This window comes from Arachis ipaensis, chromosome B1 (genome assembly GCF_059453495.1).
Source record: "Arachis ipaensis isolate K30076 ecotype BB chromosome B1, ASM5945349v1, whole genome shotgun sequence".
In the NCBI taxonomy this organism is placed as follows: Eukaryota; Viridiplantae; Streptophyta; class Magnoliopsida; order Fabales; family Fabaceae; genus Arachis; species Arachis ipaensis.
In genome coordinates, this window is record NC_142436.1 from 146,026,338 (window position 1) to 146,046,297 (window position 19,960).

Genomic DNA, 19,960 nt, shown 5'->3' on the forward strand with positions numbered 1-19,960 from the left:
AGATGGTGGTTTTGGTGGCGGCAATAAAGCAGAAGTGGTGGTAAAAGAACTGGATGAGGATAAACTTGGAATTAGAGTATTTTGAGAAGGAGTTATTTGTTAGAGTTTCAGTATCTATCTTTAAAATTTCAATTCTGTGTATCCTATTTTTTTAAAAATATTGAAGTAACTGAAATTTTGTATTTAAATTTTAGTTTCTAACTATCAAAATAATACTGAATTTTAATTTTCTAATTTTAGTTCCAACACTCCATATTAAATACTATCTTAGCACTCAACCGTTTAAAATTAGGTATAATATAATTTTCAATGTCAAAAAAAATCAAATAACTAAGAGAAAGTATTGGGAATCAATATTAATTGTGTACAATGTGTACAATAGATTAAAAAAATAAAATTATAATTAAAAATTAGATTATTAATTAATTATTTAATTTTATATTTTAAAATTTAAAAAATTAGGATTAGCATTTAAATCCATTCACACTACGTACGGTTATTTCTAATCTCCGATCCTCATCTCGCATCACTGAATTTTTCACCGGCCATACCGACGCTGCCGCATCCTTCAACCGACATCGTCCTCACCTCCGCCGGTCAGTCTGACGCGCCTCGCCTTCCGACGCTCAACCTAACGTTGCTGCTGTTGTTTTCGCATCTCTCTTCCGAACCGGCTTCGCTTTCTCCTATTTCTTCAAGCAACTTCTCACCGATGATACCACCATACTCTCCTTCTTCGGATCCAAGCATGATTAGCTTCTTTCATGATTTGAGCCCTATGCTTCACAACAATGCCTGCCTAGTCCTTCAAAATTATGTTTCACCATAATAGTTGTTTCTTTTGTTTATTCATCATCTTCTATTTTAATGATGGTCAATTTGGGATGGTCATTTTAGTAGGTATGCGGATGGTCATTTTAATTTTTATGTAGATGATTATTTTGATTGGATTATGTTTAGTTATAAATAATTAAAATATGTTAGATGTTCAATTTATTAGGTATGCGGATGATTATTTTTATCTTTAAGTAGATGGTTAATTTTTTACTAAGGGTGAGTGCGTGTGAAATGGGATGATTATTGATGAAAGTGAGTGGCCGCCGATTGAAAAAGAAGAGAGTATTTGAGTGAAATATTTTAATAAATTAAGATTTTAGATAGTTATTTTTTTAAAATAACTAACTAGATTTTTTAAAAGTTTAAAATTTGAATGGGGATTTAAAATTTAAATTTTGATGTAAATTTTTTATTTTTTTTTTTTTAAATTTTTTTTTTTTTTTATTTTTTTTATTTTTTTTTTTTTTTTTTTATTTTTTTTTTTTATTTTTTTTAATTATTTTTTTTTTTTATTTTAATTTTTTTTTTTTTTATTTTTATTTTTTTTTTTTATTTTTTTTATTTTTTTTTTTTTTTTCTTTTTTTTTTTTTTTTTATTTTTTTTTTTTAATTTTTTTTTTTTTTTTTTTCTTTTTTTTTTTTTTTTATTTTTTATTATTTTTTTTTTTTTTTTTTATTATTTTTTTTTTTTTTAATTTTTTTATTTTTTTTTATTTTTTTTTTTTATTTTTTTTTTTTTTTATTTTTTTTTTTTTTTTTATTTTTTTTTTTTTTTTTTTATTTTTTTTTTTTTTTATTTTTTTTTTTTTTTTTTTTTTTTTATTTTTTTTTTTTTTTAATTTTTTTTTTTTTTATTTTTTATTTTTTTTATTTTTTTTTATTATTTTTTTTTTTTTTTTTTTTATTATTTTTTTTTTTTTTTTATTTTTACTGAATAAAATTTTTTAAATTTATTATTTATCTCTATTAAATTAAATAACTAATTTATTATACACATTTGTCAAAATTTTTCATTGGCTCTCTAACAGGATTCAATAACTAACACAATTCTCACAAAATTTTCCTCAAAATTGAGGAAGATTGTTATAAATATTATGGTTAGGTCTACCGGATCGATATAATTATTTGATTTAAAATTTTATTTTATCCGACTTATAACATTTAAAAATAATTTAGAATGTCAATTGTTATATAATTATATTGTTAACACAGTTTGTCATTTCATATACTTAAGATTATTTTTGTTATGATAAGAATTTTTTGGATAATATTTTATTATTTTAAAAAAATATTCATAAATATTTTTAAAAATATTTCTGATTTTACGAAACTAAAAACATAAACACATAACAATCCTTTTATTTACTAAATATAACATTAAATATAAAAAATATAAATATATTTCCATTGGCAGACCATTGCTAATCCGGATTTAAATCTTTTTGTGCTGTGGGATTAGAACTTTAGCGGGGATCGTATGATAGACCCCAAACGGCTTGGCATTTACTGATTTTACTTTGGGATTGAAAATTGGCGAAACAAAACAAACCGCGAAATCGCATGGAACAGCGCGGGCCCTGAGTCAATGGGCTGTTCGTAGTTTGATCCAACTCCAGGGGCATCACTGTCATTCCACACCTTAATACAAAGCGTTAATAGTTTTCTACTCCTTTCTCTGCTTAATCCAAGGTCGGGGTCACATTTTTGCATAGAAAAAATATTAAAAGGGAAGAGAGAGAAAAAGAGGAGAGAGAGAGGAGAAAGTTCACGCTGTTACGTCAATGGCGGTTAGGGTTTCCTTTTGATCCCGCGAAGCTTAATTCTTTCACTGTAATTAATTTCTCTCTCATTCTCCTTCTTCACAAAAACCCTAATCTCAAGGCCCCCCGAGGTTGAGTTATGCGCCTTACCTGCTTTTGAATTTGAGGAGCTGAGATGGGCGCGCCAGAGAAATCACAGGCTAACGCCAATTCGATGCAGGCAAGTAATTGGAAACTTCCACCTCAGCTATATAATCTTAGTCGATGTGTTTTGTTTTGCTATTTGATTATTTTTGGAGTTGAAGTTTCTATCTAATTTATTGGTGCGGGAGCTCGAGGTTCTTCATGGAGTCTGATGCTATCGTTGTAGATTCCGTTGGACTTGTCCTGTTTTGCTTTTTCTGTGGACTTCTTAAATAACTTTTTTTTGGCACTTGTTATTTCTCTTCATCCCCAATTGAATTGAATCGTTCTCTGCTGTAAGCCTGTAACAGGACCCATTTCTGAAATTTGCTGAGAATGCATTTATTTGTGCTGGAGTTTTGATATCTGTGGTTCTTTTAATTCGCATGAGCTTTTGTCGTGACTATGACTTACTTATTTTGGCTATGGCTGTCAAATAGAGATAGTGCATCTCACAATGATTCACTTGAGAGTAATCTAGGATTGCTTATGCAAGAAATGTAGTGTTTTGTGGAACGGGTTGCTAGGTGTCAATTAACTAGACGTAGCTAGTAGTAGAAAAGCAGCTAACAATTTAACATTCCATTAATGGAATTGCACAATGCTAAAAGAGATGGAGTTGCTGTGAAGTGTTAAAATTGGAATTTACTCAAATACTCAATCAACATTGTCTGGAAAATTTGGGAGCAAAGTGTTCCAGATTTGAGAGAAAAAAAGGTAATTCATATATATAGAATGCTGGGTATTTTTTACTGGCACAACCTGAATCACAGTTAAGAACTAACTTCTCTTAAAAACTGCATGTCTTATATCGAATTTTTATAGTATTGACATTTAATTGTGTTCTTCTTTAGCTATTTTTGTCTATTTACATTTATCAGATTAAGTGTTTTTTGCTCTTTTATATAAACTGCCATGTTAATCATCTATAAATTCATCAACTTTAATCATGAATCAAAATTTACAATATACTAAAAGTTCGGTATACTATATTTTTCTCGGTAAAAAAACACGATTTATATTAAAGGGTAAAGTATTGTTTTGGTCTCCAACGTCTGGGATGAATCCTATTTTGGTCCCCTAACGTTTTAATCGGCCTATTTTTATCCTAAAACGTTTAAAATGACATCAATGTTATTCCACCGTCAAATCCTTCACTAACACTTAACGAAATTGATGTACTATTAATAATGCTTTTGTTAAAACTACATTTGCTCAACCCCCCTCTCCCACCTTCACCCTCTTAACAAGTCCAACTCCCATTCTCCTACTCCCTTCTTCTTTCTCCTCAAACCCCTCTTGGAGAATTAATAGTGTAAAAGGGAGAGGAAGAAGGGAGTAGGAGAATGGGAGTTGGACTTGTTAAGAGGGTGAAGGTGGGAGAGGGGGGTTGAGCAAATGTAGTTTTAACAAAAGCATTATTAATAGTGCATCAATTTCGTTAAGTGTTAGTGAAGGATTTGACGGTGGGATAACATTGATGCCATTTTAAACGTTTTGGGATAAAAATAGGACGATTAAAATGTTAGGGACCAAAATAGGATTCACCGCAAACGTTGGGGACCAAAATAGTACTTTACCCTATATTAAAAGTTCCATAATACTATATTTTTTCTAGTGCTGAAGTTTTATTTAGGCATCACGTCATATCCTTACAAGATAACATGATAATAAATTTAATATTGGCTGCACCTTTTTACAAAAAGATGAAGGCAGGAGTTATTTGACCATAGAACTTCTAGTTGCAATTTTATTTATTCGAGGTTTGAAGCTAGAACCCTAAGACCAAGAAGCCACTACTAGTGGCTTTGCAACTTTTTATTTGTTTTGTAACAATTGTTTTAGTGGTCATATTAACAAGAAAACACATATCTGGATTTACAGTAGAACACATAAGAAGACACATAAATGGGATTTACAGCAAATAATGTTTTATGAATGGTATCAACTTTTTAGTGCTATCTTGTTTAACTTGAATTAACTAAATTCTATCCTATCTGTCATCTAACAAGAAGGGGGAAAACCTCCACTTTCCTGCCTATTGTCAGTTGTTGTTAGCAATTGCAAATCTACTATCTAACATCCTATGTTGACCTTCTTATACATTAATGTAAAAATGATCCTATCTGGTTATGATATTTGCTTGAGAGATAGGTTTAGATTCTGTTCTGATATTTGTGACCATATTCCCCTCCCCTCCCCCCTCCCCCTCCTTTCTTTTTTAATTTTATTTCAGTCAAATAAAAAACAAGGAAACAGGATGATTGGAAACCTTTATTTTATGTGGGACTTATAGAAACCATTCCCCTCATTGAAGCCATTACTCTTAAAGTAAAGAAAAGAAAGCTAAAAGAGTGCATTATACTTCACATCTTAGTGACTGATAACAGGATGTTGCAGCGTTGTAGGTGGGCTGCATAGAGATGATCTAATGTAGTTTATGTGTATCTTTGTTCCTTACATACAAGTTCTCCTGTTGGGACTTTTTTGCATGATGCATGAAATGTGTTCTTAATCCTTTTCTTTTACATTGATGCCATCAATGCTTGAATCTGGAGAGCTATATTACTTGATCCTTATTTCGTAATCTGTTGTGTTACTGGTTTTCAGCGTGTCAAGGTCTATCGTCTTAATGATGACGGGAAATGGGATGACCAGGGTACTGGACATGTTGTTGTTGATTATATAGAGGTTTGTACATCTTCCTAATGAAACTTTTGTTTGTGATTACTGACTAGCATGGTTGTTGTATTGAGTCCAACCATATAGTATCTATTAATAAGTCATGATTCTCAAGGGTTGATGAATGTGTTAATTTTGCTGAGACCACTGTTTTCTTCTGGTATATGATTACCATTACATTCCCCTTTTCTCACATAAATGTTTACAGTTTGGAGTTAATGTGGTGTGGATATTGAAAAGAATAAGTGGTCATTGGGCATATTACTGTATTCAAATGCGTATTTACAGTTATGGTTGATTTTCCTTTATTGGACAAGCTTTGAGATTCCTTGCATTTAAACAGCGATCGGAAGATCTGGGTTTACATGTTTTTGATGAAGACGACAATGATCAGATACTTGTGCACCGCATCAATGCTGAAGATATTTATAGGAAACAAGAAGGTAATTGGTAGTTTCTTGTGCTCTGTTTCTTGTGCTCATTCATTTACTCTGGTAATGTATCAGTGTTCTTTGTATTTGTTAATTTGATGGATGTTCTATTCCTTAGATACAATTATCTCGTGGAGAGATCCAGAATATGGTACAGATTTGGCACTTAGTTTTCAAGAGACTAGTGGCTGCTCTTACATATGGTAATGAATAGAATAACTAGTGATTTTAATTAATTTACATGTTGCTCTGGGTTTTGTTCTTGCTACTTTGGAATTGAACGTAATTACTGTCCATGTTTCATTCAGGGATCATATTTGCAATGTGCGGAGGAATATACATTTTAATACAATAAATAGTAAGTAATGAAGATTCTTACAACTATATTAGTTTTTTAAGCAGGAATATACATTTTTTAAGCAGGAAATGCTCACGTGTTGCACTGTTGTTTGCTAGTTAATGATTTTTGTTTTGTAAATAATTTGAATATTAACTCTATCATCTATCTAAAATTGTTTTTTAGGATGTAATGCACACACCATCAATGATAGATTTTCTGACAAATGTCTAATGGGAGATAGGGTTATACCCTTAGCATCTATTTGGTGAAAAGCTCATGATCTATATAATAGGACGATCCTTCTCAAACATGTTGAGAGATTGGAAAGCTTTGCTTTATAGATAATTTTTTTTTCCGTGTTTTGCTTCGTAAAAGGGAACTCTTACCCCTTTCCTTTTCCTGATCTTAATAAAGTTCTTTTTTCTAATTAAAAAAAGATTCTTAGGAGCTGATTATTATTTCTGCTAGTTGAAATGCACCACTATTTACATAGTTAATTGTTGAATATTTTGTTTTACTTTATTTTCTGAATCTTCTTGTTTCTACTACATAGACTAAGCTCTCTCTCTCTCTCTCTCTCTCTCTCTCTCTCTCTCTCTCTCTCTCTCTCTCTCTCTCTCTCCATTAGGTGAGCCATTTCACAGCGTCAACAGTGAGTTAAGGGAGTTGCCTGCTGTACAGCTATCCACACTTCCTATGATTCTTAAGGTCTGCCATATCCCTTCATCTTATTTTTTGCTTAGCTTTTGCTTACCTATCCCCCCCCCCCCCTCCTTAATTTTTCTTATGCAAGCTATTTACGTCTATTTTGCATTTGTCCTCTGCGTTTTTTTTTTTTTTCACAATTTCATTCTTGTCAGAATCCTTTTTCATTTCTAACCTACAAGATATAAACGAATGAAATGTGTGAATAGTTACTTGATATGGTGAGTTTGCTGTGCTGTAAATAATCAATTTGGCTGTTTTCTTTGCAGATTGTGGTTGACAGTGGCATTACAGATCAGTTGCGGCTTACAGATCTAATTTTAAGTGATGTAAGCTGACATAAACTTTCGGAATTTATATCTGATGTATATTCATAGGGATGGTCAGTGACTTTCATTCTGCATACTCTGGTGATCTCTTACCATTGCTACTATTCATTTAAAGTTTGTATTTTTGCCAAAAACCTGTCCTTTTCTACAGTAATGAATTGAGTAAATTCTAAACTTGTTTGCTGTGGAGAGTATGCAGTCTATGGTGCATGCATAGACCTGGGACTTTCTTATGTCAATTCCCAATATATACAAACCCATGCAATGATTTTAACACTAAAAACGTTAGATAGAATAAAACCTTCAACTCAATTGGAGCTTAAATGGATGATGACATGAAGCATAATGTTATATGTTCTCATCTGTGCAATGTGTCAAGATTTTCTTTGCAATTTGCATATCTTGTAAGCAACAAATCTCTCTTAATAATTTGGACGAAGTTATTGAAGTGTCTCATGTAAAAATGTAAGATATTTGTTTTAATGGTTTTCAAATTTAAATCATATTTCCCGATGATAATGTGTCTTTCTCATGATGAACGAATTAAGTTTAGGACGGCATATTATGTTAATATTTAATATGTGTTTAATTCTAATTTCCACTACTGATATAGTGTTCTGCTAATTACTTATTTTACCTTGTTCACATCATAAACTTGCTTGCCTATTGCTTTCTGTTTTGCTTATCTATTATAAAGTCTATATATCACATCATTCATCTGTATGGCTGAATGCTCTTTAGACTTTTTGTAAACTCCATCTTTTTGGTCCATGCATATTTTAAGATTTTTCAACTTTTCCCCCTCTTGTGTCTATAATGCAGCAAGAATTTGTTCGGAAGCTGATGGAAGTATTTCGACTATGTGAAGACTTAGAAAATATAGACGGCCTTCACATGATTTATAAAATAGTCAAAGGGATCAGTAAGTATTGATTACTGTGTCATTGTGTTAGATCCTTTTGTTGTCATTTATTTCTTCCTTCATAACAGGAATATGTTCGTCTCTTGCAGTTTTACTTAATAGCACACAGATTTTTGAGAGGATTTTTAGTGATGAATATATAGTGGACATTATTGGTGCGCTTGAGTGTAAGTTTCATTCGTCAGAAATTTATTTCCTGTTTACGTGAACCGGTGCCTCTCATACACTTATTTGTTTCTAAATGAAAATTCTTTTATCATATCGTGATTGTATATTGGTATTCCTTACCTGGTAATAGTGGTTCTAGTTCCAATGTAATTGATTTTAGATGGTTTCATTCCATATTCCCCTTTCCATCTTACAGTTTTAGGTTCCTTAATCACTTGTTTTTTACTCTTTTTTAATATGCAGATGATCCAGAGCTTCCGTGTGTTCAACATCACCGTAAATTCTTAAAGGAGCATGTAATTTTTAAGGAGGTAAGTCCTCCTGCCTCTTCTCTTCAAGATTGTAGCTATATCTGTAGACATGCCTGGAAGTTCTACCTTACTGTATTTTTTTCTCCCTTCTTGTAGGCCATACCTATAAAAGATCCCTTTGTCTTGTCAAAGATCCATCAGACATATAGAGTTGGTTTTTTGAAGGTTTGTCTTAATTAGTTAATTTTCATCTTGTTATTGCTGACTGGCAGGCTGATTTCTTCCTTAATGCAATTTTTATTTTACTACTTTCCACATTCAGGATGTTGTTTTGGCTAGGGTATTGGATGAGGCTACTAGTGCAAATCTCAACTCCATAATACATGCAAATAATGCCATGGTAAGCTTCAATTAGTAGTACAAGATAACTTGGTTAAATATTTTATCTTCATTATTAACTGCCCTGTCAATATTTTAGGTTGTTTCTTTGTTGAAGGATGACAACACATTTATCCAGGAGTTGTTTGCTAGGTTAAAATTGCCTTCCACCTCTCCTGAATCGAAGAAAAACTTGGTATGTCTTGATTAAGACATTGTTTTATTTGCTTCTTGTAGGCTGTAGTCAGAACTTGTATGTAATAGAAAGACTGACAGGCATTTCCTTTACCTTTTCTGAATATTAAAGAGGGAAAATTGGGATAATTAAAAGATCTAACTTTTTAATTTAATCAAATATGGGTTAAAACAGTAAATCAGAAGACAGATTTTTAAAAAGTGAGGTTCTGCATGCGTTAGATTCCATTTCCAGTTCCATCCTTCTGAATATTTCTGATAGTTGTTGGAACAAACACAACCATGACAGTTCTACTGTGAAATTTCCATCATGAAGAAACTTTTACAATGTGAATTTGCCCTTACCAGTAGATGACACTTACTATATACATGCAGTGCGAATGGTGCCTCTTGATGACTTTTAGGATCCTTGCATGAGTTTATACTGATAGATGCTCCCTATTGAACACTTCTTTTCTTTCTCCCCCATCATATGATCTTTCAAAACTTCAGAAATTTATTGCTCGAGTATTAAACTTTTTGCTGTGCTCTTGTCCCCTTGGATAGGCTTTTACACAGATCTCAGGCTCCCTTGTTCTCTAGCTTTCAACTTGGCCACAGATTTAAATTTACCAACATTTGATCGATAAGATATTGGTAGAATGTATTTTCATAAATGTTGCCACATGTGATGAATAAGATATTGGTAGAATGTATTTTCGTAAATGTTGCCATTCTACTCTAGAATTACATTTGTAATTGGAAAGTGCAGAAAGTCAAAATTGTTTCTCCTTTTCATCTTAGCTTTCTGGTCAGAAGAGCCACAGAAATCCTTCTAAAATTAATATTTCATTTTATCAATGCTTATAAATGTTACTTGTTTAATAGTTGTAAATGTCAAGATACCTGAAAAAGAGTGATTTGATTAATAATTGAACAAATATATTGATATTAGAATAAGGGCGATGTTTCTCCTTCTAAATGAATCATAGTTATTAAATTTGAATTTTATCATATATTGATATGCTACATTAGTGAGGATATTATCCTAACTTGTATCATTATAACTCCTAAATTTTAAAGCTGTATTGCTTAATAATTGTTGTCTTTGTTGGTGCTGATTCTTATTTTAAACTTGATATGCATCATTTATGGGATGAATAGGTATATTTCCTGCACGAGTTTTGTACCTTAAGCAAGAGCTTACAGATGGTCCAGCAGCTTCGGCTCTTTAGGTAATTACACGTGATATTGTGATCATGGAACTAGTTAGAGCTTTTCGACCAAGATTATAGCACCGGTATTATGTAATCTTTCACATTCTATGTAATAATGTGCAACTGTAGTATGGTATTATAATCATTTATAATACTTTTCTGACTTGTAGTACTGATGTTTAAATCTTAGTTATTTTTTATTTGATTTATTCTAGCTAGGTTTGCAGGTTTTATGAACCCTGTTGGTTCTCAGCTTTTAATTTTTATGCATGTTTTTAGGGATCTAATGAATGAAGGCGTCTTTGATGTCATCACCCAGGTTTTGCAAAGTCAAGATAAGAAGTTGGTGCTAATTGGGTATTGATTCCCCTTTGTCACCTTGATCTGTTCATGATTCAGTTTTGGGTGTTCATGCATTTCTTATGGTTAATTTCTAATGTGAACTCATTATGATGGTTGCAGAACAGATATCCTGATTCTCTTCTTGAATCAAGATCCTAATCTTTTGCGATCCTATGTTGTTCGGCAGGAAGGAATAACACTTCTTGGACTTCTGGTATGCTTTGCATGCGAATGAGGTCATATTTTTCTTATGACATGAATGTATAAAATTACTGAGAAGGTATTTATTAGACAAGTTATCCTGTACAGGTTAAGGGAATGATAACAGATTTTGGGGACAACATGCATTGCCAATTTCTTGAGATCCTTCGCAGTCTATTGGATTCGTGTACATTATCTGGACCACAGGTACCTGTTACTGATATTTTCTTTAATTTCAATTGTTTAACTGTATTTGTCACTGCTATGGATATGATAATAATGGTTATATATGACATATTTATTTTCAAGGTTTCCTTTGGTACCCTTGTTTATATCGGGTATTGTTACCTTTTCAATAATAATATTTAACGGTTGTGAATGTTTTTGGGTAAACTTTCTGGTTTTTTTTTAATTTACTTATAAATAAATAGTGAGGTGAACTTTTTTATTTTATTACAAGTTTTATAGAAATGGAAACATAGTGATTTGAGTTAACACATGATTGATTCTTAGCCTTTAGCCACAAATAACTAGTGTTTTGGTACAAGAATGTTACTTATATTTGTAGTAGTTTGAGGTTTTAATTTCTTCGTGAGTGTAACAGAAACCTTGTGTTGGATTAGCAATTTGTTTATTTATTCATTATCCTGACATGACATGACTATTCTTGATTTTTAAGTTTAAAATGGAGGGGGGAGAGAGAAGCCTCCAAGCATAGTACGGGTGTATTCAGTTTTAGATTGTAATTCTCTCTGCTAAAATAAAATTTTGATCTTTTTAGTTGGTAATGTAGTTTGTCTAGGGTTGATGTTGCTATCATATACCAAAAAATCACTGGAACTGATGCAGTTGAATTTATTCTTGCTAGTTTGGATTCTGAATTGTGTATCTTCTAATTATTGGAGATGTCAGTTAGTAGTCTTATTTTGCATTTGAAGTCGACTTGTTAAAAAGATAAGTTTGGATGTTGAGTAGTAATTTATTACACATCCTCTAAATTGTTGGAAAAAACTTCTTTTACATAAGATGGAAGTCCTTTTCTAGGTTAATAAGATATGCATTCCTGGACTTGTTTTATTGATTGTTTCAGTTCTATCTGGCAGAGGGACACAGTTATTGATATTTTCTTTGAGAAGCATTTGGGTCAACTGGTTGAAGTTGTTGCAGAATCTTGTCCTTCAGAAAGTATGGTTGATGCAAGCAGCAAGTTAATAGGCTCTAGAAGAAGAGCTCAATGTCAGAATGTGACAAAGCCAGAGATACTGTCCAATATATGTGAATTGCTATGCTTTTGTGTCCTACATCACCCTTACAGGATAAAGTATTACCTCTTGCTCTGCAGTTAGTAGAATTTTCTTTTCAGTGAGTCATGACAATTCTGATCATGGATCTCTCTTTGCTGCTTTCAGGTGCAATTTTCTTCTTAACAATGTGATTGAAAAAATTTTGCTACTGACACAGAGAAGAGAAAGATACTTAGTTGTTGGTGCTGTCCGTTTTGTTCGTACTATACTTTCCCGCCATGTAAGTTCATAAGATGTCTGAAATGGTGACTAAAATTTGAATTTATTCTGTGTTCTTTGACATTATTTCTTGTTGCCCAAAGGGATCTAGTTGAAATTCATGAAATTCAACATATTGTTGGTTGAGATGGCTGAACCTTTTTAATTTATGAAGCACCAGGTTAAGATACAATACTGATACGATCTGGTGCCAATTCAGGATATAATGAAGTTTAAAATAACTCTATGGGCCCTATACCTGACGGCGAGTTTTTAAGAAAATAATAATATATGCCGTATCCTGTATGCTTTTAAAGTTGCTGTGTCCCAATATGGGTCACGTCTCACATCCGTGCTTCCTAGGTGATTAGCCTATTGTTAGCTTGTTGCTTTGAGCTTTTACTGTCATTCTCTTTATTTTTTGTATTTTCTTTCTGATGCCATTGTTGTTTCTGGAAAATTTTCAATGGTTTCCTCCTTAGATACTATACAACTAACAGTTCAGAGTGCTAACCTGCAGGATGAGCATCTTATAAACTATTTTGTACGGAACAATGTTCTCAAACCAATTATAGATGCCTTTGTTGCTAATGGCAACCGCTACAATCTGCTCCATTCTGCTGTTCTGGAACTTCTGGACTATATACGGAAGGTGCCTGTTCTTATTGGTATTCATTTCAATACTAATGCTGCAAGTATTTTGCACTGATATCATTGCATCGTGTAGGAGAATATGAAATCATTGTTGAAATATATAATTGATTCTTTCTGGGACAAGTTGGTGAAATTTGAGAATTTGGCATGCATTCACTCTGTGAGAGTGAAATATGAGCAGGTATTGTTATCTTAAATTATCCACTAGTCCTCGGGATAGGTGTGCCACATAGGTTTGAGCTTTACTTATATGCATGCTTGCAGTCTATGGATAATGGTGGCACAAAAGATGCTGCTAATGTGGTCGATCTGCGAAGAAGAACTGATGAGCGTGCTCTGGAGGAGGAGGAGGAACATTACTTTAATGAGGACAGGTACGCCTCTCTTCTCTTAGTTATTGAAGGAGGTTTTATACACGCAGGATAAAGTCTCATGGCTATTTTGTGATGCAGTGATGAGGAGGATACAGCCTCTGCATCCATTCCACCTAATCAGAAAAGGGAACGACAACCTAGTTTATCTAATGGAGTTGCTACAAGCTATTCACAAACAAGGTTGACTGGTGTTTCTTTTTGACTTTTTGGTTTGGATTGGAAGTCAATATAATGTAAATGTAAATATCTAATATGTTCATCTTGATTTTCAGTCCAAGGTCCGGTGGACTGGTTGACTATGATGATGATGAGGATGATGAAGATTACAGGCCACCGCCAAAGAAGCAGAAAGAAGCTTCTGAAGATGACGGGGAAATGGAGTTTCTTCGGCTCAAAAGGAATCTGCCTTCAAAGGACAAGGAATCAGAACATGTGAAGAAGCAGAAGTCATTCAAGAATACAAAATCTAAAGATAGTGTTTTTGCTGCTTTGTGTTCAACCTTAAGCCAAGCTGTGCTACCTGGTAACAAAACTACAAACAACGTTCATACAGGTGGTGCACCAACTGAGGGTAGAATGAACTCAAGTGAAGACAATCAGGGAGAGGGGGCAAATGTTTCTACAAGTAGCTCTGAAAATAATAGCAAGGAAGCAGCTGAAGATAACCATGTAGAAAAAGAAACCGCAGCCTCCAGAGGATTTTCTGATCGCTTGCATGGAACGTCAGATAACATACAATTGAGTGGAGAGGAACGTCCATTGGTTCCGCCAAAATCGTCGCCAGAGATGACCGTAAATGGATCATAAGCTTTTAGAATCAAGCAGGAAAGCAGATCATTTGTTCTATTTGACGTATATTGCTGGTGACCGACTGCCAAAGCAATACCTTTGCCTTCAGGGGGTGATAAATTCTGATTATGAATTCCAATATTCCATCGAGGACATGTGGAGAGATATACTGTACAGGCCACTACGGCAGGAAGACATTAATACAGCTGCGTGCGAGGATCTGCTCTTATCCTTCAGTTTGCTATTTCAGGCTTTGAGCTTAGTAATTGTTGCTTTTGTATAACGTTTCCTCGGAGTAATAATCTTATGTTTCTCTCTCCTTTCCCACCTCCTTCCCCTTTCTTTCTGATTTTTATCCCCCTAGCTCCTTTACTTTGATAGCGCCTTGCGAAGGATCCAGGATGCGGGTAAGGGGTGATCATGTTATGATTTCCTTTGTCAGAGTTAGTTGAACTTCGTGATATAGGGCACCAAATATATGCCCAACACAGGTTTTCCTATTTTTTTTTTTTTTTTTTTTTTTTCATTTTTGTCATGGGGTTGTGGATGTGACGGTAGTAGGGATATGTGCAGCGAGTTTGTTGGGTCAATTTTTCAGTAGTGTTGTAGGGGTCATCATCCATTGTAAATGTGTATTCAACTGTTACCTATGCAATGGACTTCTCTTGATGAGTTGATGCTCTTCCGTTGGAACTGGATTTTCATGGGCTTGTGTTACCTAGGCTTTGCCTTAGTCGCGTGTTTTGGTTTAATATCAATATTTGTGGTGTGTTATATATGCTGTGTATTGAAAGTCGGTGCTTGGGCTAAGGAGAGAACTACTTAACCGCGAACTGATCCCTCTACTTGATCTGGAATTCGGTGTAGAACAGCTCAGCTGTGCCCTTCTCAAGAGAGATTAGGTGAGAATGTGAGTAAACATTTTATTTACGGCCTGCAAACGTGTTTTGCAAGGAATAAGCTACAATGGACATGTTTTGTGGTATCGTTGTTGCCGTTGACTGCTCTGGCTCTGTTTGTTCCGCCGATGGATATGGAAGCTTTTGCGAAGTAATCCATCACCTACTCGAGATAAAACTATAAAAGCCGAGTCAAGTGTTGCCTGATCAAATACATACTTTATATTCCCTCTACTGTGTTATTGAGTCTCTGATAGCATGTTCTTAAATAAAAGAACTGTTTCGATTAAAGTTGAAGTAGTATTTCTCCTAGCGAAGTAGCATTGCAATACTAACACCAATAATAATAATAATAATGACGATAATAATTTGTTAACCCCCTTCTGCAGTTGAACTTTCCTCATTTGCATTGCACATATATTACGTGATTCACGTCTAAATTTGAGCCGGCATGGATATTTTAAATATCCTGTAAAATTAATAGACCGAGGAGATTCATGCCAATACTTGTGTAAGCAACGGCATTTAAACAGAACCATAAAAATTACTAAATTAACAAAGTCCTAATACTCTCATGACAATAGAAGCTGGAGCTTACACAACTTGCAAAAATCAACTATGTAAACATCTCCAAACACATGGCATCTCCATAGTTTAGTCTAATGCAAAAAGCTTAAATCAACTTCAGAGTACGTTCAGAACAAAAAACTAGTCGCAGAAAAGAAACACAAGCCGGAGCCATCTATAGCAAAAACCTTATTGTACATTAACCATATCATAATAAGGACGGTATCTGCTTAAACAGTTAAACTCTTGTTGATTGCATATGAATGTAGAGATGGAAACATCCTCAGATTGTGACTTGCACTCACTAAATCGTTTGTTGCTCCACACAATCTTCACTCACATTCAGCGTCTTCGATTGTGCTGCTTTTTCCGTCGACGACTCCTGTCATCAGAATCAGAGTCTGATTCTGAATCTGAATCAGATGATTCTGAAGACGTACTATACCTCCTGCGCCTTCCGCCCTTCTTCTGCTTCTTCTTCCTCCTTCGCCTTCTTTCTTCCTCTGAATCAGATGAGGAACTGTACCCTGAACTACTTCCGGAAGACTCTGATCCTGTAACCGATGAAGATTCGCTGCCACTATCAGTCTCAAATACTGAATCCTCGCTATCACTGCCCGAATCAGAGTCAGATTGATATTTCCTTTTGGTTTTCTTAGAACTCACTTCGGCCTTCTCATCCTTAGTAGCATCGGGATTATTATCATCCATATCCAAGCTCACAGAAATATTCAGCCTCAACTTGGGATTCTTAAGTTGCTGTGTCCTGGATGGCCTCGACATGTAAACCCGCTCGTTCTTACATTCGTAGGTCCAGTGGCCACTTTGGAAGCACTTCTGGCACTGCGCTGATCCGCCAATGGCAGACATTGCAGGCTTAAGGTCTTTCCTTTCACCCAATCTAACAGCTTTCTCAGTACTCATCAAATACATCTGCCTTTTGGCTTCCCTTTTCTCCTGCCATCTGCTAGGCCCTTCTTCCTTCTGACCATAAGCATTCACATTCCGGGCAGCTGCAGCGGCGGCCCTTTCAGCTTGGGCACGACTAAGCCCTTTTGCGGCACTCAATGCCGCAGCTTTGATTCTATCAGCTGCGGCCTGAGATTTCTCATCCTTCTTGCTCGACATGTTCTACGTATAGAATTATCTTCTACAAAATGGTTCCAGAGAAAACTAATTGCAATCTATTGAAAGCTAAAACCTGCGATAAAGAGAAGCAAAATCATTTAAAAATTTAGATTAAACAATCTACCAAAAACACACCATTGCAAATCCTAACAGACTCGAATGATAATGAATTTAGCTGTACACTGTTAGGGTTCGGTTACCCTTAAAAGAACGGAAAATCGAGGGGGGCAAAAAGGTACGAAACGACATGCAAGAATTTTAGAGACTACAAACTAAAGGGTAAAAATTAAGAGAAGCGAAACTAAAATAAACACTCAGGATCTGGAAAATGAGAAAATTTTAGCGCTAACCTTGGCAGTCTTGAAGGTGGATAATTGATTCGAATTTCGAAGTAGATGGGAATGGTTAGGGCTGCGATCTCTTCAACCAGAGCTGCTCGTATTTGGATTTTGGAGGCGAAAGGAAATTAGGGTTCACACGCTTATCAGATCAGATCGAATATAAAACATGAACAAAATTTGAGCTGTTGAGAAGCATAACGGGGCTTATTTATAGTTAAGATAAAGTACTACTTGTCTACTTTAAACAGGGTTAATGTGATTTTACGGTTAAAATTAATAGTAATAGTTAACGAAATAAATAATATAAATGTTAACAATGTTATTAGTTGAGTTATTTTTTTTTAAGGGTTAAAAAAATATAACTAAAATTTTTTGTAATATCTTTTTTTTTCAATTTTTTTTAAATTGTATAAAATTTTAAATTCTAACAATCAATCATTAATGTTTAAAAATTAAAGAAAAAAATTTTGTATTAGTGATTGATAATTCATCGATTTTATTTATATACTAAAATTGAATATTATTTGCTCTTCATTATGTGAATTATTTGTATAAAATTTAATGGTGGGACAATAATAAATTCACTTAAAAATTTTTTGGAATTGAAATAAGACGTTTAAAAATTTTTAGGACTAAAATAAGACGTTTAAAACATTAAAGATCAAATTAAAATTTAGTTCAAATATTAAAGACTAAAATAATATTTTATTTTTATATTTATTTTTAAAATTTTGGGTAACAAATGAATAATTATATTAAATAATTAAATAAATATATTTTTTTGTAGACTTGTGTTTCTCAAAAAGAATGAGAATAATCGTTATATAAAACTATAACACTATTTTATTGTAGTAGGACTATTTTTTAAGATAAAAAAAATGTGCAGACGTGCAGTTGAAATTTTAAATAACCATATTTAAGCAAAATATATTTTAATCAACACACAATAAAGAATGTTAATGAGTTATAGTTTAAATGTCATAGTCTTCTTCTTCTTATACTCATTTAAAAAGGTTGCAGATTCGAATCTCTTCATTTTTAGTAAAAATAAAAAATACATAAAATAAAAATATTATTGGTACACTAAAATCAGTTACTAATGTGTTTATATATAAATATATATGTGGTTTAATTTATTTTTAATATGTATTTATATTTTAATATATATTTTATACTAATAACTAATTTTAATGATTAATTTTAATGTCCACCTAGCATAATCAAATTTGTAAAAAAAACAATAATTAAATCAATTATTTTATATTTATATATAAACATATATTATTTATTTTATTTTTAATATTTTATATTTTAACAATGAGAGAATTTAAGAGGAAATTACCACTACGCTAGTTTAAGGCGTAATTTTTTATGTCATAAATTTATTTATTGTTCAATTTATTTATTTATATATAAGACTCAATAAGGATAAAAATTCACCCAATAAATATATTTTATTTATTGTTTTTATATTTTAAACATATTGTTCTTGCTGAGTTTGGCCGGTGTATAGTGCGTTTGTCGATGAATGTCTTCAAACTTCTCGTCGGGATGAGTTATACGTCGGCAATGAAAGAACAAGGGGTGGGTAGCTGCAAAAGACACTCCGACGTTCAGGTCAGTAAGTATTTAAGAGGTATAAGAATAATTCTATGAATATAGAATGTAAGACATGATATACAACTTATAGAACTTATCATGCTGCCTCTTGAGATTAGATATATAAGGTTCCTTTTATACGTATAGAATTGATGAATAATATTCATGTTATGACCGTTTGGTCATTAAGATTAAAATGATGGCCATTAAGTCAGTAATGAAGGTGTCGGTTACAAGCAAAGAATAAATGATAATTAACGCCGAGTTATAACTCGTAATGCACAATAAAGACCGAGTTATAAGGTGACGGATCACATCCCCCAAGCTTTGTCCACTGATCATATGATCCAGGCTAAGCTTAGAAAATAAAATGAGTTATAACTCTGTTAAAAGATAAGTAAATAATGATATGGTGAGCCCCCAAGCTTAGTCGGGTTATTATGTCGGCACTTATTCAAGAAATAATTGAGTGATAAGAGTCATTCAATCAAGAAAGTTGAGTGAGGGATACTTTTCTACTTAAGAACAATTTTAACATTTGATTGTATGTGAACTGAAAAGTCCAGAGATATCTATTGACAGAATCGATTTTATGGTCCGAGGATATAATGATTAATTGTCTTGGAAAATTTTCCGTCCCGCAACAACTTATTGATAAATTTCTCGCTCAAAACAATTAGTTATTGAATATTTACAATTTATAGTAAAGGTCATACGACATGAATTGAGAAAATGAATATGTCTAAAATCGCAACATACATTGATTGATATATATTGTAAAAGTAAAAGAGTTCAAAGTAGAAAAATATACCTTGAAAGTTGATAATTGTAGAGAAGAAGACGACATATATGAATGTCATACATGGCAAATGTGAATATTTGAATTTTGTTTTGTAGGACATGCTTTAATTTGATAATAAAGTAATAAGATAACAGTTATTGAATTATACATTTAGTATATTTTTTCTAGCAGTTACAATATGACGAGGGATATTCTTCGTGCAATAATAGTAAATTGCCTGTTTAATTTTTTACATTAAACAAATAGTAACATAAAATTTAATAGTATAAAGTGAATAGTGTAACAGTTATATACAATTGATATATAATCAATTTTTGATGGAATCAAATTTTAAGATTTAAACTCGTCATTACCGTCATTTAATTGTATGAATGAAATCATTAAG

The 19,960-nt window shown here is 32.8% G+C and overlaps 2 protein-coding genes across 2 annotated transcripts; one reads left to right on the forward strand and one right to left on the reverse strand.

Annotated features, from left to right (window-relative positions):
* Nucleotides 1–2,512: 2,512 nt before the first annotated feature.
* Nucleotides 2,513–14,932, forward strand: LOC107639129 (uncharacterized). The gene is made up of 24 exons (XM_088502086.1): nt 2,513–2,817; nt 5,391–5,471; nt 5,806–5,905; nt 6,012–6,096; nt 6,202–6,251; nt 6,862–6,941; nt 7,208–7,267; nt 8,090–8,189; nt 8,279–8,356; nt 8,601–8,668; nt 8,765–8,833; nt 8,931–9,008; nt 9,087–9,182; nt 10,325–10,395; nt 10,657–10,734; nt 10,840–10,933; nt 11,029–11,127; nt 12,024–12,241; nt 12,330–12,444; nt 12,943–13,074; nt 13,150–13,257; nt 13,341–13,450; nt 13,529–13,630; nt 13,723–14,932. The coding sequence occupies exons 1-24, from the start codon at nt 2,773–2,775 to the stop codon at nt 14,255–14,257; spliced, it is 2,652 nt and encodes an 883-aa protein (XP_088358212.1). The 5' UTR covers nt 2,513–2,772; the 3' UTR covers nt 14,258–14,932.
* Nucleotides 14,933–15,662: 730 nt separating this feature from the next.
* Nucleotides 15,663–17,361, reverse strand: LOC107639137 (zinc knuckle (CCHC-type) family protein). Its single transcript, XM_016342571.3, has 2 exons — nt 17,184–17,361; nt 15,663–16,906 (listed from the first exon to the last, which is right to left on the reverse strand). Exon 2 carries the CDS (start codon nt 16,831–16,833, stop codon nt 16,048–16,050), a length of 786 nt encoding a protein of 261 aa, XP_016198057.1. The 5' UTR covers nt 16,834–16,906; nt 17,184–17,361; the 3' UTR covers nt 15,663–16,047.
* Nucleotides 17,362–19,960: the final 2,599 nt, after the last annotated feature.

What these genes read in the sequence shown, in the direction of transcription:
- LOC107639129 (XM_088502086.1), top strand. Translation starts at nt 2,773, where the DNA reads ATGGGCGCGCCAGAGAAATCACAGGCTAACGCCAATTCGATGCAG. An exon ending in AAGAAGTTGGTGCTAATTGG is followed by an intron (nt 10,735 to 10,839) that starts GTATTGATTCCC and finishes TGATGGTTGCAG; the next exon opens with AACAGATATCCTGATTCTCT. An exon ending in GTACTATACTTTCCCGCCAT is followed by an intron (nt 12,445 to 12,942) that starts GTAAGTTCATAA and finishes GCTAACCTGCAG; the next exon opens with GATGAGCATCTTATAAACTA.
- LOC107639137 (XM_016342571.3), bottom strand. Translation starts at nt 16,833, where the DNA reads ATGTCGAGCAAGAAGGATGAGAAATCTCAGGCCGCAGCTGATAGAATC.